This window comes from Danio aesculapii, chromosome 4, assembly GCF_903798145.1.
Source record: "Danio aesculapii chromosome 4, fDanAes4.1, whole genome shotgun sequence".
Taxonomy (NCBI): domain Eukaryota; kingdom Metazoa; phylum Chordata; class Actinopteri; order Cypriniformes; family Danionidae; genus Danio; species Danio aesculapii.
This window is the reverse complement of record NC_079438.1, coordinates 58011857-58031497: the sequence shown is the minus strand read 5'-3', so window position 1 is coordinate 58031497 and position 19641 is coordinate 58011857. Positions and strand designations below refer to the sequence as shown.

At 36.7% G+C, this 19641-nt stretch overlaps 1 protein-coding gene across 2 annotated transcripts in view; it reads right to left on the bottom strand.

Moving 5' to 3' along the window:
- ano6 (anoctamin 6) overlaps positions 1 to 19641 on the bottom strand; it is a 44375-nt gene that overhangs the window by 6249 nt on the left and 18485 nt on the right. For both annotated transcript variants that reach the window (XM_056456239.1, XM_056456241.1), the window contains 9 exons: positions 17834 to 17979; positions 17649 to 17726; positions 15476 to 15707; positions 14718 to 14887; positions 11336 to 11433; positions 6476 to 6606; positions 6200 to 6405; positions 2926 to 3137; positions 1087 to 1192 (listed from right to left, as the gene is read on the bottom strand). In XM_056456239.1, coding sequence (XP_056312214.1) covers positions 1087 to 1192; positions 2926 to 3137; positions 6200 to 6405; positions 6476 to 6606; positions 11336 to 11433; positions 14718 to 14887; positions 15476 to 15707; positions 17649 to 17726; positions 17834 to 17979 — 1379 coding nt within the window. The remainder of the gene's footprint in view (positions 1 to 1086; positions 1193 to 2925; positions 3138 to 6199; positions 6406 to 6475; positions 6607 to 11335; positions 11434 to 14717; positions 14888 to 15475; positions 15708 to 17648; positions 17727 to 17833; positions 17980 to 19641) is intronic.

The following is a 19641-nucleotide window of genomic DNA, read 5'->3' as shown; positions in this document are numbered from 1 at the left end:
GTCGACGCACTAAGCACTACACTACTGGCTTCAACATGAAATTATATTTAACCTCGTATTTGTACTTGTGTTTATATGTTAAGCGGATCAGTTGTGTTTTTGTATTCATGTTTGATCCATTTTAAGTGATGCTTTAACATGCCTGGCTAAATAAATGTGAACCTGTTTGATTAATTCTGGAGTTTTCCGAATTCATTGTATCCAGTAGATTAAGTAGAGTCTGCGCTACCTTTATGACTTATCATAAGAGATGCATTTGACTGTACGAAGCCATTTTGGCACGACAGCATGAAGATCTCTTAAATCATCTAATCACGCAAATTGGCAAGTTGCATGGACTTGGCTAAAACATTCATTCTTTTAGGATGAGTGAGCAGTTGGCAACCCGTCTATTTGAATAATATTTAATCCTGCATCTCTGACTAACTTCAAAGTGTCGACATACTGTCTGTGAGAAGACACGCAAACCCGGAGCGTAAAACTCTGGTCCCTAATGAACGTACAATTAAGAACATCGGACCCAAGAAAATATCAAAATCTAAAGTACACCACAACTACTAATATGATCAGCTAAAAAACATAAACGGTACATTTAGAATAATCCAAATTGGGGTCAGGTTAAATTACGCGTAAATTCAGAAGTGAATTGGTCATTACATTTTAATGAAGTAAAATCACTTCTTCCAGAAGCGCCTGAAAAGGCATAGACGCAGAATTCCTTCCACCACGACACTAGATTCTGTCATTGGGCTGGTGGGTGGAATCTTTCAACTGTACAAGCATTAATACAATATGATGAACAGCTTAATAAAACACTACTAGCTTCATCCACTACTAATTAGCTGTTTATAGTTAGTAAGTTAGAACTTGGGTTTAGGTTTTGGGTAGGATTAGGGATCCAGAATAAAATCATACTATAACAGTTACGTCTTTAAACTGCACTTTAAGCTGAATACTAGTATCGTTAATAATAATCATTAGTAAAATATTTTCACTGCAGTAGATGCACTGGTAACGCTTCAGTTTAGGTCACAACTCATGGTATCAACAGACCATTAAATCATAAGATGATCTTTAGTCACGTACCTCAACCACGATCATGAAAGCCAGTTTGGCAGCGATGACGTGCCAGTAATAAACATTGAACTGATATGGGTTCTGATGATCGGGGGGATTCCTGTAATCTCGATACCTGAGAAGAAAACAGAACACAGAGTATTTTTATTCACAAGATCGCAATTGAGTTCATAGCTGAATCAGCTGAATTAAATATTGATTCATCTGAATATTTTTCAGGTAAAAGCATGCCAATTCAATAAAGTTCAGTTAATATCTACACATTAAAAATGAAGCAACATTTTAGAAATTATATTATGTTATAAAATCAGAACATTTTATGTTCAATCAGTAATATTTACATAAAACTTTCATTTTAGAAAAGCATTAGCAAGCTTTACATAAATAATTTGGCATTATTTCTATTTTTATTTTATGCTAATTAATGCAATTATATATATTATATACATTTATATATTTTAAAAAGTTGCTGTTACTATTATTATTATTATTATATAACCAAATAAACCAGTTTTATTAAAGCTAAACATAATTAAACACCACCAACACATACACACATCAATTTACAAAAGAAAACTTGTTTCAATCAGGCAGAAATAGCTTTTTAGGCTAACAATTCATTCATTCATTTTCTTTTCAGCTTAGTCTCTTTATTAATCTGGGGTCGCCAAAGCAGAATGAATGGCCAACTTATTCAGCACATGTTTTACACAGCGGATGCATCCACACACACTCATTCACTATAGACCTATACTGCATGTCTATGGACTGTTGGGGAAACCGGAGCACCCGGAGGAAACCTACGCGAACACGGGGAGAACATGCAAACTCAAATTCAGTAACGCCAACTGACCCAGTGACTTCTTGCTGTGAGGCAATTGTGCTACCCACTGCGCCATCGTGACGCCCCTAGGCTAACAATAACAATCTTTATTAAAAAAGGTATGTTTTTAAGTCTCTAAATGGCTCCTTCAAGATTAAATGACTGAATTCCAGCTTAAACACTACAAATCAATCCTAACCAAACGTTTCTGTTCACTCGCCTGGATTATTAATCAAACATTTGCATTTTCTATGCAAACCCACTGACGCCCTGCACTTATGTAAATGATCCAAGTCTCACAGCTCACTTATAGACCTTGTTTCCTCTTCTGTGCATTTTATGTACAAAGTAATGTGCATTTTTATACTGTGCATTTGATTGTGCATGGCCCAATGCAAGCGTTTGTAAGCAATTCCATGCAAATGCTAACCATGCCATGAGAAAAAGCTAAACCAATTCAAAGTTATTTGCTTAGGCTTGCATTTTACAGTGCTGTAAAAACACTCAAGCATGTCTCTGTCAATGTTTTCAAACGGTGATATTTGATTTAGCTGTCACACAAGTGCCGATTTCACATCAGTCACATCCATAACCAAGTTTTTCCCCCATAAATGTTTGTCCTATAGTGAGTCAACTCTTATCCTAGTGATTAGCATTGTTTCTTTTGGGTTGTGCTGTTAATTTCACAGAATTTCTCCAAGGTATGTTGTAAACTGTAAACTCGCAGACTGTTTTGGTCACATCTATAATACATGTTTATTTTCCTCATTTAAAATATAATAAATGTTTACAGATTGGTATTTTTTCTGATCCCATAACTCTTGTGAGTTGTTTGGGAAAATATAAACAGATGTTTCAATATAAAGTTAACATACACTTTCTATGTGAATTTATATCTTGAGATCTTACTGCAAAAGTCACATCCATAACGCTGGAATTGCTCTTTTACATATCGTATGGGGAATCTCTCCTCATCAAAACCCTAACTAAATGTTTAAATAGTAAATGATCATAGACAGACTCACCGGCATGTGGTGATGTTGTTGAACCAGACAGGCTTGATGTCGTCTCGAGGTCTGGTTGTAATGTTAAAGTGACTAATGTTGAAAACAGACAGAGAGCTGTCGATGAAGCCGGCCATGGTGTGGTTTGAGTTCTCTACGTAAGGACTGACAGAAAAAGCCCAATAATAAACCAGACGAGGGATCATGTCAGAAGTGAAGGCGATGATGGCAGTCTGGAGAGAGAAAAAAGGATATATAATATAAATTACACAAATTCAAAAACAACTGAACTGAACCTGAGCCTAATGTAATGACTCATTTGATTCAATTTCACAAGCTTCAGTCTGATAATAGAGTTGAAGTCAGAATGGTCAGTCTCCCTGTATGTTTCCCCCCAATTTCTGTTTAACGGAGAGAATAATTGTAAAATTATAATCATAATAGTTTTAATAACTCATTTCTAATAACTAATTTCTTTTATCTTCGCCATGATGACAGCACATAATATTAGACTAGATATTCTTCAAGCCCAAATAAAACAACCTAAACTATTAAATATGACTTGAGAAATAATTAAAAGATTATTTTTAAATTAATATTTAAAAAAAATAAATAATTAATTAATCAATTATTTAATTAATAATAATAAAAAAATATTGTACAAGAGGGTGAATAATTTTGAACAGTGAACAAAATCTAAATCCTTCAAATACAAAAACAACTGAACCTGAATCAAATTAAATGACTCATTTGATTCAATTTCACAAGCTTAAGTTTGATTTGATTTTGAGTAATATATGGATATATATGAAACATAGTTTTGATTTACAAGCTTGCGATTTGATTCAGTTCCATTTCACATTCACATTAAAATTAAATCAATTGATTTATATTTATATAAGATGCAGTAAATGTTTAATTCACAAAGCAGTTCAATTAAGATCCAGTCCAGTTTCGAATCAATTTGTAGAGTATATTTTTGATTTGCAAGCTTGCATTTCGATTTAAGTATAATTCTTGGTTATTTTGGATATTCTGGATTCAGTTTGATAACAAATTTGGCTTTATATCATATACAGTAACATTGTGATTCACAAGTTTCCAATAGGATTTAAATATAAATCAAATTTATTAGACATTTAATTCAAAAGCTTGCACTTCAAATCATGTACAATCTCAATTCAATCAAATTAGATAGTGATTCAGTTGGATATATATCAGGTACAGTACATTTTTGGTAAAAATAATTTGTTTAAAATCTGATCTTGATTAATTTTGGTCTGATTTATTTGGAAATATATGGAGTACATTTGCAAGATTGCGATTCAGTTCAGACCTATTCTTAATTCAATTCAGTATCGATTCAAAAAGTAAATATCTGATTCACAAGCATGCATTTTGATTATGCTCTGACCTCAATTAAATTTGATTCATATATAAACGCATCAGGTATCATTTTCTATTCACAAACTTGCAATTCAATTCAGTTCTGATCTTGATTCAGGTCAATTTAATATTGATTTGTATACTACAAATTAAGGTAACCTAGTTTGCAATTTGATTCAGTTTCAATTTCAAATCAACACCTATTTCTCCAGCATGGACCACGCTACACTTTGAGCTAGACTTTATTGTAGGGATGAAGGGGATGGTAAGAGAACAGTGGGATGAAGGGAAGTAAGAGGATAAACAGTGAACAGGTAGGTAGGTTGATCGGGCATCCTATGATGATACCCAGAGACTCAGAGTGGGGGTACCTTCTCTGTAATATTTTGGTAGAGTGATTGGACACCCCGATTCAACCTAAAAGTGAAAAGAGGGTTATAGGATTGTGAATGGAAAGTGAGGAAATAGAGGGAAGGAGGGTGGGTTCAGAACAGTGCTAGAGGGATAGTCTGCCTTAAATAAGTCTTAGGGAGTAGGTGATTGGTTAAGGAGACAAAGTGGGGCGTGGTTCCGCCGCAGAAACTTTGTTAATAAGTTAACTCCATTCATGTCCATTTATATAAGGTAAAGTACATTTTCAGTTCATAAACTTTCTTTTGATATTAAAAGCTACAAAGCTAGGTGTGCATACAACTAATGTTCAGTGCAGTTTTGAAAACAGCAGTGACTAAAATAACAATTCTCATTATTTAAAGGGCACCTATGGTAAAAAATCTACTTTTCAAGCTGTTTGTACAGCCATATGTGCATGTATGGTGTATAGACTGTCATATTGGGGTGATATAAGCACTCCCAGTGCTTTTTTTTCCAATTTAACAACATAAAAAACGGTGGACCAATTGGAGCGGTTTTCAGACCGACCGCAACTTTACGTAGGAGAGCGGTCCCCCCGCCCACCAATATTGATTGACAGGCGCGTCATCATATCCTCAGTTTGTTGATTCACGTCCGCCATTTTCAGCGTGAGTCGAAGTGATATCACTAAAGGAACACGCTAGCTCTATTTTTAGATGCAAGGCTCATTGGGCTCAACACAAGAGCAATATTCTCCACATTATCGCTCTAATCGGAATTATTGGTTGTATCTTTAGGTAGATTTGCAAACATGTGTACTTCTCATTGAGTCTACCTTATACTTCAGCCGTTTGCATTTCTCGCGATCACAGAAGCTCCCTGTGATCTTAACTAGGCGCTGCTGTACCTGACGCTGTGCCGTGCGTTTTAGAATTCTAAACTTCTAAACTAAACCAGGGTACACACAACGGTGCGACGATTCGGGACACTTCATGTTTCTGCCGCGCCACAGAGAGTGTCTGGTGTGCCGTGTCGCGGCTTCGAGCGGCGCATCCGGTGCCTCAGTCAAAGTTAATTCAGTGTGCGTGGTTGTTAGTTTCGGTGTACAAGCTCAGCACTTGAAACTAGCACACAGTTGGCTGTAAAACTGTACAAAGACACAAATGATTTTGTACTCTCTGCTTGGTCTGTGTCAGAGTCGTATATGTACGACTGATTGCTGATCCTCTCACTCCTGCTCCTTCTCTCAGTCTGCCCAAAGGCAGAGCAGGTGAGCTCATGGCTCCGCCCCCTTGTTACGTTGGCGGGAAGCCGAAACTAATCTACATGTGAAGGAAGACACCCCTAAATCAGCGAGCTGTGGACATGCCCCCCAACATGACACTTTAACACATTATAATTAAACAATCTGAATTGTTTTGGACTGAGCCTAAACTGGCACACTCAGAAGAACCATAATATTAATATTAAATCATAAAAAAGAGGTAAAGCTATGTGCCCTTTAAGAATCAATATCAGCACATTTAAATGGAGAAAACCCATGTTTTGGACTCACATTAGTGACCACCGCCAGAATGGTCACCCCCTGCAGGATGGGCTGCCAGGCGCCGATGTCCTGAGCTTTCTCTGGGACAATCCTACGAAACTGAGTGGTGAACTTCCAGGCGTCCACACGGATCTCAAACAGATTATTGACCAGCGCCAGAAGAGGAGCCAGTGGGAAAGACGCCACAAACAGAGTCACAAAGCCAAACTGGATCACTGCAATACAGCAGACATTCAGATAATCCTGAAACTCGCAGCGATAAAATGTTTGATTTGGACATCTTACCCATCTCCAGATATTCATAAAACAGGCCGAGTGTTCCCATCGGCTGGAGCTGATAGTCTTGTTCCCAGCGAGGAATCACTTTTTCTGATCCCACCTGAGTGCAATGGCGAAACATCAGATTCTTCAGCCACCTAGAAACACCGTCGTTTATTAATGAAGCGCTTTTATCCTGCTCTTACTGATGAAAAACACTACATTTTATATTCAAACTTTAAGAGAAAATATTGATTTTACAGTAAATATTGATTATTTATATATTTATACCTCTGGCAAATTCTGACAGATGTAAATAGAAATATTTTTTTCCATAATGATGCCTCTTGTACATCATCTTTTATGAGAATCCTGTGTCATTTACAACAAAAAAAGCTATTTTAAAGTCAGAATTTGCAAGAGGTATGAGTAATTTTGGGCTTGACTGTAAATATATATAGTGTTACAACCCTATGTTTGTCTTGTCTCATCTATTTTCCTGCTTTGCCTAGAACTCATCTAATTGGCCACTTCCAGCTTGCTTGTTCCTGATTGGCCTACAGTGTTTTAAAAGCCATGACACAACTTCCTTGGCAGCCATCTTGTTTTTGGTCACTTGCTTTGTGTTTGTAGCAACTTTTGTATGTGGTATAGTGCAGAGTTTTTGTATGTGTTAAGACGGTGAATATTGAGATTTGTGAGTACTGATTGTTTTGTGTGACTACTGAGATTCTATTGAGATTTGTGAGTAGTGGTGGGCAAAGCGAGGCTTCATGAAACACTGAAACACTTGAAGCAAATGTGTCGAAGCTTCGAAACGTTTCGAAACCCCACTCTACAGTGACACCTAGTGGTCATTTTTATGTATTGCACTGGAACAGCTTCAGCAAAGAACAGTTGAGCAGATTCAGGTATTAATCCCCACTTTGTAGGATTGAACCCTCAAGGGATATAGTGGAGTGGTTAGGGTTCCTGACTTCCATGCGGGGATTGTTGGTTCGAATCCAGGCTGATACAGCTACTTAGAAATGCTTTAATATCAGTTTGAGATGCTTTGTTCGTGCATCGTTCTGTTTCAACATTGGTCTGACATCCGAGTAAACACTTTGTGAATAAATAAGGCTTGTTTTGGTCATAAAACAGGGCTGTTGATAGATCAGATACAGTTGTGGACAGAAGTTAACAAGAATTATTTATATTATTCATTAAATTTCCCATTTATTGTATTTTATTAACGTCTACCCCAACCCTAAACCCAACCATCACAGTACTGTAAAAATATTAATTATTGTTTTACAGTTACAAAAGTGATGCTAAATTGATGGCGTATCAGCAGATGTATCCTATCTAGACTACACCATAACAGTAACATGATTCAAATACATAAAATCATGATTTTGGAGTATTTGTACAAGTCGGGATTCGAACCCAAAAGTTATTTGAACCACTAACCCATATAAGACAGAAGCTAATTTCTGACCCTGTCAGTCAAATGCAGATTCTCCAGGTCTCGAAACGCTTCTGAACTGATCAATGCTTTGAATCGCTTTAGTCATGTGACCAGGTGTTTCGAAACACTTTAGTCACGTGACCTGGGTGTTTCGGATCATGCTACAGTACAGTGTTTCGAAACACTTGCGCTTCGGGATCTCGACACTGTGTCGAAACGTCAGTTTCACATCAGCCATCCCTAGTTTTAGTCTTTGCTTTGTTTATGATACTTTGTTTCACTGGCTTGTTTGACCTTTGTTGCCTGCTGACATTGATTTTTGGATTGTCCCTTCAATATGGCTGCCTGTTTTGTAAATAGTTGGTAAATAGTGTATATATATATATATATATATATATTAGGATAGTAAGGAGTTTGACACCCTTTTTATTTATAAAATCTTTTGACCTGTGTCTTTGTGTTAGGTAGTGAATTATTCTTTCTTTTCTTTTCTTTTCGATCCGGTAAGTTCAAGATTTAACATGAAGGAATTTTTGTTTGTTATTTTGGCCTTGTCAGCTCCCGAATTCAAACCCTAATAAATCTTTGACTTTATTATCGTTGTCTTGTCTTTCATGTTGTGCACAATATCCCTAGACGGAGCGTAACAATACGTAATGGATTAACACTTGATACGAACAGTGCAACTGATACACTCTGCTCCACGCTAACATCATGTCTAGACAGACTATGCCCTCTGACATCCAGACCAACCCGAGCCAGTCCTCCTGCACCCTGGCTCTCTGATGTTCTCCGTGAGCATCGCTCAAAACTTCGGGCTGCTGAGAGAAGCTGGCGAAAAACAAAAAATCCTGAACAGCTCATAACATACCAAACTCTTCTGTCTTCTTTCTCGACTGAGGTTACTTCTGCAAAGCAGACATACTTCCGTCAGAAAGTCAACAGTGCCACCAATCCTCGCTTGCTTTTTAAAACATTTTCATCCCTCCTTCACCCTCCTCCTCCACCCGCATCCTCCACACTCACTACTGATGACTTTGCTACATTCTTTTATACCAAAACTGCAAAAATCAGTGCTCAATTTGCTGCACCTACAACAAACACGCAAGATACACCACCAACACCACACACGCTCACCTCTTTCTCCCAGCTCTCTGAGTCTGAGGTGTCCAATCTCGTGCTATCAAGCCATGCAACCACCTGTCCGCTAGATCCCATTCCCTCTCATCTCCTGCAAGCCATTTCTCCTGCAGTCATACCAACACTGACTCACATAATTAACACATCTCTTGACTCTGGTCTATTCCCTACTTCATTTAAGCAGGCTAGGGTAACCCCTCTGCTAAAGAAACCCAACCTGGATCAAACGCTACTTGAAAACTACAGACCGGTATCCCTGCTTCCATTCATGGCCAAGATTTTGGAGAAAGTAGTGTTCAATCAAGTCCTAGACTTTCTTACTCAAAACAACCTCATGGACAACAAGCAATCTGGCTTTAAGAAAGGCCACTCAACTGAGACTGCCCTGCTCTCGGTCGTGGAGGATCTCAGACTGGCTAAAGCAGACTCTAAATCATCTGTCCTCATCTTGCTGGATTTATCAGCTGCTTTTGACACTGTAAACCACCAGATCCTGCTATCTACGCTTGAGTCACTGGGCGTCGCAGGCACTGTTATTCAATGGTTCAGTTCCTACCTCTCGGACAGGTCATTCAGGGTGTCGTGGAGGGGAGAGGTGTCCAACCTACAGCATCTATACACTGGGGTACCTCAGGGCTCTGTGCTTGGACCACTTCTCTTCTCTATCTACACGGCATCTTTAGGAACAGTCATCCAGAAACATGGTTTTTCCTACCACTGCTATGCTGATGACACCCAGCTATACCTCTCTTTCCACCCTGATGATCCCTCGGTTCCAGCTCGCATTTCAGCCTGCCTGTCAGACATTTCACTCTGGATGCAAGATCATCATCTCCAGCTTAACCTCATGAAAACGGAAATGCTTGAAGTCTCTGCCAACCCGACTCTTCACCATAACTTTTCAATCCAGATGGATGGAGCAACCATCACTGCATCCAAAATGGTAAAAAGCCTTGGAGTAATGATTGATGACCAACTGAACTTCTCTGACCACATTTCTAGAACTGCCCGATCTTGCAGATTCGCACTCTACAACATCAGAAAGGTCCGACCCTTCCTATCTGAACATACAGCTCAACTCATTGTTCAAGCTCTTGTCCTCTCCAAACTGGACTATTGCAACTCTCTGCTAGCCGGGCTACCAGCTAGTTCTATCAAACCTCTTCAGCTGCTTCAGAACGCAGCAGCACGAGTGGTCTTTGATGAACCCAAAAGAGCACATGTCACTCCGCTACTCACCCGTTTGCACTGGCTTCCAGTTGCTGCCCGCATCAAATTCAAAGCTCTGATGTTTGCTTACAAAGTGACCTCTAGCTGTGCTCCTTCGTATCTGCTCTCACTTCTGCAGATATATGTGCCCTCCAGAAACTTGCGTTCTGTGAATGAACGTCGCCTCGTTGTTCCATCCCAAAGAGGGAAGAAATCACTTTCCCGAACTCTCACATTCAATCTGCCCAGTTGGTGGAATGAACTCCCTAACTACATCAGAACAGCCGAGTCACTTGCTGTCTTCAAGAAACGACTAAAAACGCAACTGTTTAGTCTCCACTTTTCCTCCTAATCTGCAATTGCCTCTCTGGCTATACCACTAACTGAGCCCTCTTTCTCTCTCTCTCTCTCTCTCTCTATTAAAAAAAAAAAAAAAAAAAAAAAAAAAAAAAAAAAAAAAAATTAAAAAAAAAAAAAAAAAATTTCTACTAATGTTTTGCTTCTTAGACTTTACACACCTGAAACTTGTCTATAGCGCTTGTTCACTGCTGCTCTTATAGTTGTGTAAACTGCTTCCTTGTCCTCATTTGTAAGTCGCTTTGGATAAAAGCGTCTGCTAAATGACTAAATGTAAATGTAAATGTAACAACAGTAATGGATTCCCTATAAATGCTTAAACTATACACATAACCTGAGACAGACTATACACGTCCTTTAACATATGACCGAACAATAATTGTGCAAGACATTGCACAAAAGAGGCATTTTAAGATCATTTTAGAAGGAAGTTTGTGCGAGGCACACGCAGAAATGCATAGTGTTTTTTTTACTAGCGATATGGAGTGATTGTAAGAAAGTGGCTGGTGCAAAAGGAAAGCTAATAGTTTAGTCTTCAACTATATGATATAAACACTAAATGTTTAATGAACAAAAACTTTTATATTTAAATATATTAGTTCTTATTCACACTGATTGTTAAACATCTCTGCATATTTTAATTGAGTTTATTTGGCATTATTTTAGGACTAAACAGAAGCACAACATTGCAGACTTTCACTTTGACTGAAAAGCGCGTGTGTGAAACTCACGGCAGCAGGACTTCCTGTATGTTGTTCCAGACGGCCTTTCCAGTCATGATGATTGACAGCTGAGTGGTCAGTTCAGTCAAACAGCCACCGGGATCACACTGAACACAACAGCGTTTTAATCACATCAATACACACATTTATATTATTATAGGGCTGCATTATAAACTCTTTCAGCATCAACATCGCAATGCAAATCCACAATATTCAAAACACAGGATCTGCAGTGCTGAATTGGTATTATAGTTGACTATATTATGTTAACAATATTGTGGAGTCATTGTAAAGTTTAATTAGAGAGAAAGCTTTCATTTGCATGTGTTTAAATGTCTGTGACTGCGTTACAGTGAATTTAAACCATTTGGGCACAAGTTATACAGTTTATATATACACAGTTGAAGTCAGGATTATCAGCCCCCCTGTTTATTTTTTTTCCCCCAATTTCTGTTTAACGGAGAGAAGATTTCTTCAACACATTTCTAATCATAATAGTTTTAATAACTCATCTCTAATAACTGATTTATTTTCTCTTTGCCATGATGACAGTAAATAATATCTGACTAGATATTCTTCAAGATACTAGTATTCAGCTTAAAGTGACATTTAAAGACTTAACTAGGTTAATTAGGGTAACTAGGCAGATTAGAGTAATTAGGCAAGTTATTGTATAATGATGGTTTGTTTTAGAGACTTTCAAAAAAAAAAAACAAAAAAAAAAAAAAAATTAATAATAATAATAATAATAATAATAATAATATATATATATATATATATCTTAAAGGGGCTAATACTTTTGACCTTAAAATGGCTTTTAAAAAATTAAAAGCTGTTTTTATACTAGCCGAAATAAAACAAATAAGACTTTCTCTAGAAGAAAAAATATTATCAGACATACTGTGAAAATTTCCTTGCTCTGTTAAAGATCATTTGGGAAATATTTAAATAAGAAAACAAATGCAAAAGGGGGGCTAATAATTCTGAATTCAACTGTATATATTTTAGCCTGCACACACAGTATTATTTATATTACATTTAACTGTTAAAAGTTAAAGTTCTGTGTCTGAATACTGTTAGATGCCCTAGAAAGCCATGAAACCCGTTTATTGTGTTTGTATTTTTGCTTTATTATCTTTGTCTTTGATTGTAATTATTATATTTAATTCAGATATGCTACATCTTGGATGGTGCATTTTAAACCTACATCTTAGATGGTGTGAGCGTAATTAAGCTAACAGTGACATTTAAATTATTAAAAACCAATTAATTCAACATTTTTAGAATACATTTTTATAATTCTTAATAACTCATTAATTTAAATGTTTGATCCCATTTTATATTAAGTGTCCTTAACTAATATGTACTTACACAGAAATTAATAATTCGTTACAATGTACTTAGTGTAAATACACGTATTTACTGTGTACTTATGCTTGATTAAATAGCTATGTAATTACATCTGTAATTAACTTCTGTAGTTACATTTTTAAATACACTGTTGACCATCCCCTTACACCTTAACCCACCCTTAAACATACCCATACCACCAAACCTGCCCATAACCCAACCCCTACCCCAACTCAAGAGCACCACATGTGTTCTCAAATACATTGAGAATACAATGAACACAGTAAGTACATTGTATTTATTTTTTGATGCAAGTACTTAGTAGTTAAGGACACTTAATATAAAGTGGGACCTAATGTTTTAATAATACATTGGTAGAACTTTTAAAAACTGTCTCTTTAAGGACTGCAGGAGTCTATCAGTTCATGCATGTTTCAGATTCAAGAGAAATCACACAGAATGAGCTAAAAAGCAGCTTTTCTTTCACTGTGTAAGAATGGGTTTTAACCACAGCGGTTCGATCTGTAATTCTGCCGAGCGGCTAAAAAGTTATGAGTATGATGGTGAAAAGCTGTACATTTCTAGTCAAACCATCCTTCTGCAATCTTATACCAAAAAACGGGAATAAGGTCAGTATTAATAGCTATCAATGTGGGAGAGCGTTGATATTATGTAACTGTATTGTATTGCAATATGGAGCAATTAAATGTTGATGTTGAATCAAAAGTAATTCACAAATACTTGAAAATGAGATGATTTAATGACAATAATTCCCTGTGGTTACAACTGAATTAATTATAAAATAACTGTATAAAATGATCAAATATGAAATGATAAAACGTTTGATAATAATTGTACCCAGCTTAAATTAAAATAAAGTTACCAGAGGTAGAAGGAGAGACACAGGGAGAGGGAGACAAAGAGAGAGGGCCCAGAAGTCAGCCTGATTGCAGTAGAGTCAGAGAAGATAGACTCCAGAGGAGGAGAGGAGCAGAGATGGAGACAGGTAAAGAGGCCGAGCAAAGTTTACCAGCTATTTTGTCTCTTTCTTGACCATGTGACCAAAGCCCAAATACTGAGACATTCAAACACAACCCTTCCTACACTTCAAGAACTGAACTCTTCCAGAGTGAGTAAAAGGGCTCGCAAAATCACTCTGGACGCCTCACACCCAGCACACTACCTGTTCGAACTGTTACCGTCTGGTCGGCGCTTCAGAGCACCAAGCACAAAAACAGCCAGACACAGGAAAAGTTTCTTTCCTCAGGTTGTCTACCTTATGAACAGTTAAATATTCCCCTACTGTGCAATAAATATGTGCAATACTTTATCATACGCACTTGTACAAAGCACCTTATATCAATGCAATACTCTCTACATTCGCATTTGTACACAGCACCTTATAACCTGTATATTTATAACAATTCAACATCCAGATTTCTTGACTAAATGCATCTCTGTTTAATGTTTATCGTATTTCCTTTTTTTTCATATTTATTTTGTGTTGTCACTTGTCACTTTATGTACACTGGAAGCTTCTGTGCCAAAATATATTCCTTGTGTGTGGAGCACACTTGGCAATAAAACTGATTCTGACCAATCAACATGTGACCACATCGTAAAACCCCCACACACCAGGCCCTGATCTGATCAGTATCTGCCTTTGGAATTTGTGTGAGCCTTCTTTGGTTAAAAATATCCTATAAACAAATGCATATGATAATTTAGACTCTTACAACTGCATATGATCAAATCTATGTGTCTTGATCATTTTTACATGGCACTCACAAAAGAGTGAATCTGAAATTATTAATATCCCAATATTTAACTGGAGTGTAAACAGATTCATATGACTAAAACCAAAGGCTGTGTAGACTCTACTATCCATGTGTAGACTCTACTATCCATGTGTAGACTCTACTATCCATGTGTAGACTCTACTATCCATGTGTAGACTCTACTATCCATGTGTAGACTCTACTATCCAAATGTCTGATGATTTACATATTGTTTTGCCTGTCGTATCTTCCCCATCACTCACCTCCTCATTGCGAAACTTTCCTAACCAGTAGACGGGTTCTCCTGGATAACCAACAATCTTCCCTTTGAAGAACGCGATGTAGAAACAGGACGAGTAAAAATTGACGAACTGAAAGAGGAACATCTTGAGCGTCAGGCTGTTCTCATACTCTGTTTTCGTTCGTGGCAGCTCTAAAACATGCAAATAAAAAGGTAACAATTAACGATAAACTAAATTAAACGGTTTTAACATGCTACTTGTTTTCCTCCAGGTGGACATCGATATAAACATGCAAATCAGGTTGCAATTAAAACAAAAATATTATAATAAACAACTTTATTACTTAATAAAGAAATAAAGAAAATTGGGGAAAAAAATTGTACAGGGAGGCTAATAATTCAGGACGGCATTCATTCACTTTCCTTCACCTTAGTCCCTTATTTATCAGGGGTTACAACAACGGAATGAACAGCCAACTATTCCAGCATACGTTTTACACAGCGGATGCCCTTCCAGCTGCAACCCAGTACTGGGAAACACCTAAACACTCTCGCATTCACATACGCACTTATACACTATGGCCAATTAAGTTCATCCAATTCCCCTATAGCACATGTGTTTGAACTGTGCGGGAAACCAGAGCACCCGGAGGAAACCCACAGCAAAACGGGGACTTGAACCAGCGACCTTCTTGCTGTGAGGCGACAGTGCTAACCACTGTATATTATATGAGAGGAGTTCGGCTGGCACAAAAACATCAGATGAAACCAGACACTGACCGAAGTCTGTGATCCAGACGGCCACTTTCTCGTAGACGTTATTGAGGATCATGATGATGATGACGTTGATGATGGAGGCGGTGATGGATGTGGCCATCTGAGGCGTGATGTACTCTCTGAACGGCTCCAGCTCTTTTCTATTGAGATCAGAGCGCAGTTGCATCGAGAACACCATAAACATCGCCAAACGATACACAATCACCCCGACCACTGACGCTACGATCAACAGAATCTACACAAGATGATAAAACAAAAGCGTGTACATACCAGTTAACTTTTCAAACAAGCATGCAGTATGACTGTTAGACATCTATTAAACATTAGGCTTAATTTTAGTATGAATATGTATTTGAAACTGAAACTGAATATTGAGTAGGGGGTGGGGTTTAATTACAGTATGATGACATATTTCAAACAGAAACTGAATATTGAGTAGGGGGTGGGGTTTAATTACAGTATGATGACATATTTCAAACAGAAACTGAATATTGAGTAGGGGGTGGGGTTTAATTACAGTATGATGACATATTTCAAACAGAAACTGAATATTGAGTAGGGGGTGGGGTTACATTACAGCATGATGACATATTTCAAACAGAAACTGCATATTGAGTAGGGGGTGGGGTTTAATTACAGTATGATGACATATTTCAAACAGAAACTGAATATTGAGTAGGGGGCAGGGTTTAATTTCAGTATGATGACATATTTCCGAAATAATATAAACCTAAATAAAACCCACCCCTACCACATATTCAGGTACAGTTGGACCCAGGGTTTCAGTTGGGGCGGGTTTTATTACAGTATGATGACGTATTTCCATCTATAACTGAATATTGAGTAGGGGGTGGGGATTTATTTCAGTATGATGACATATTTTAAACAGAAACTGAATATTGAATAGGGGGTGGGGTTTAATTACAGTATGATAATGTATTTGAAACTGAAACTGAATATTAAGTAGGGGGTGGGGTTTAGTTTCAGTATGATGATGTATTTGAAACTGAAACTGAATATTAAGTAGGGGGTGGGGTTTAATTTCAGTATGATGATGTATTTCCAAATGAAACTGAATATTGAGTAGGGGCAGGGTTTAATTTCAGTATGATGACATATTTCTGAAATAATATGAAACTGAAATAAAACTCACCCCCTACTACATATTCAGGTACAGTTGGACCCAGACTTCAGTTGGGGTGGGTTTTATTACAGTATGATGACGTATTTCCAACTATAACTGAATATTGAGAAGGGGGGGGGCTTTATTCAGTATGATGACATATTTCAAACAGAAACTGAATATTGAGTAGGGGGTGGGGTTTAATTACAGTATAACGATGTATTTGAAACTGAATATTGAGTAGGGGGTGGGGTTTAATTACAGTATGATGATGTATTTGAAACTGAATATTGAGTAGGGGTGGGGTTTAATTACAGTATGATGATGTATTTCCAACTGAAACTGAATATTGAGTAGGGGACGGGGTTTAATTACAGTATGATGATTTATTTCAAAATAAAACTGAATATTGAGTAGGGGGCGGGGTTTAATTTCAGTATGATGACATATTTCCAAAATAATATGAATCTGAAATAAAACCCACCCCCTACCCCATATTTGGGTTCAGTTGGAGCTTTATATCAGTATGATGACGTATTTCAAACAGAAACTGAATATTGAGTAAGGGTCGGGGTTTAATTTCAGTATGATGATGTATTTTCAAGTAAAACTGAATATTGATTAGAGGGCGGAGCTTAATTTCAGTATGATGATGTATTTCCAAGTAAAACTGAATATTGATTAGAGGGCAGAGCTTAATTTCAGTATGATGATGTATTTCCAAGTAAAACTGAATATTGATCAGGGGGCGGGGTTTTATTTTGATCTCCGCCTCTCATCTTTAACTTATACTAAACTAACAGCTTCGGAGGAAAGTGGCAAAGCATATTTCATCATCAGAGAACATCCAAAGCAGAAGCAGATGGGCAGATTTTAATTAAAGATTAAAAACTATGATAAACTCATAAACTGTGTAAACTTGAAGTGATTAATTATTAACCTTAAGACTAAAAATTTGCACTAACAAAATACACATTGTACATTTTGATTTAATGCAGACTTTAAGATCTTTTAAGACAGCATAATTAGATGTTTAATGCACAAAGTCATTACCCAGAAAAGCACAGTGCCAATGCCACACGACACTCTCATGCACTTCCCACAAGCTGTATATGGCACCTTCTCATTAGACTGTGTAAAAGAAACACAAAAGCCCGCTACAGGTTAGATCTGAGGCGTTTATGTGCACTTTGTTGATGAGAAAACAATGTGAAAACCAGAATTTCCAGTAAAGGTACCTGTGTGATAGGACTAAATCGTTCATAGGTGCATCTGGCCTCATATTCAGGCCTGGGCTGCTCTTCCTGCTGCTGAAACTCCACCGTGTCCCAGTCGTACTCCAGTCTGGCCTGATAACGTTTCCAGAACTCCAAAAACAGAGTCACTGTAAAAGATAAAACATACTGGATATTAAAACCACAGGAGCTTTTTACAAGAAATGTTTCTGATGTCCCTAGAGTGTGTAGTGACGTTTCAGCACACAATAACACACAAATAATGTTTTATAACTCTCTGAAAGTAACCTCATTTAGGCTTTGATCCTAATTGTGGCATTTTGGTGACTGTCGCTTTAAATTCAAAGGAGATTGGGCTTTTTTTTAAAGAGAGCGGAGCTACAAAGGATTAAAAAACTCACATTTATAATACTCTTAGTCACTGACATTATCTTAAGGCAGGTCAAAACTCTAATGGAGAACGGCTGCTTCTCACTCAGGGCTATTTATACATCACTAATGGGCGGGGCTTTCCCCATCTGATGACACGTACAAAGGGAGAATGTCAATCAAAGTGTCTCTGTAGAATGCTTTTATAAATTAATTTAATTAATTAACTTTGTACCATCAGAGGCTGGTTATATTCACACACTGCTTCCACACAACTATGACACACCCCTTATAAATAGGATTTTTGTATAATAGGTCTACTTTAGCAAATGGTCAGACTTAATTAATATTTATGCACCAAAATGCGCCAAAAATATTAAGTAATAGTAACAATGAGGAATGCATTTAGTATAGTATAGTATAGTATAGTATAGTATAGTATAGTATAGTATAGTATAGTATAGTATAGTATGATATTTATCTATTATATAGTATACATTTATCTATAGTTCAAATTAATATAAACACATCTGTCTTCTAAACAACACTAAACAGTTTTGGTTGTAATAGAAAATGCTGAAATCAACAATAACTATTATTTATTCCTCACTTTTTGTTTATTATTTAAATTTTTTTACTTGGCATTTAAATCTTAGGTCTCAAACTCAATTCCTGGAGGCCGCAGCTCTGCAGTTTTGCTCCAACCCTAATCAAACACAGCTGATCAAAGGTGTTCAAGACTAATAGAGACGATTAAGCAGGTGTGAGTTGGAGGTGCTTGGAGCTAAAATCTGCAGAGATGCGGCCCTCCATGAATTGAGTTTGAGACCACTGATTTAGATGAAACAAAACATTTAAATTTAATTTTAATTTACGTGTAATTTTCATCTCATTTTAGTCAATTTCAAGTAGCAATTTTTGGGTTTTATGTTATATACATAATTATACATATATACACAAATATATAGTTCATTTTAGTCAAACCTACCCTCAACCTAATCTACATTCTAACCATAACACTAAAAAATAATAACAAAATACTACCAACTAATGCTAAAAATGGATATTTATCTAAAATTAACCATTCTTTATTTGTTATTAATTGATATTTTATTAATCTTTGATATTATTGGATAATAAAAACACAATTTTATAATAACTAATTAGAGTAAAAAAATTAAATAATAACATTCACAGATACAATGACTGATGTCAATAACATTACTCTAATATTCCAGGAGTTCCAGTGTTATTTAGTTATTATTTTATATTTATTTATTATTTCATTTTTTCCCATGTTGTTGTTTCTGTACATTTTTTTGTTCTTTTATTTGATTAAACATAATGCATCAGCAAGCTACAAACACATTCCTACAATGCACCTTAATGTTGCAACGACTAATGATGTTGCATGCTGGGTCTTGTCCAGAATAATCTGCAAT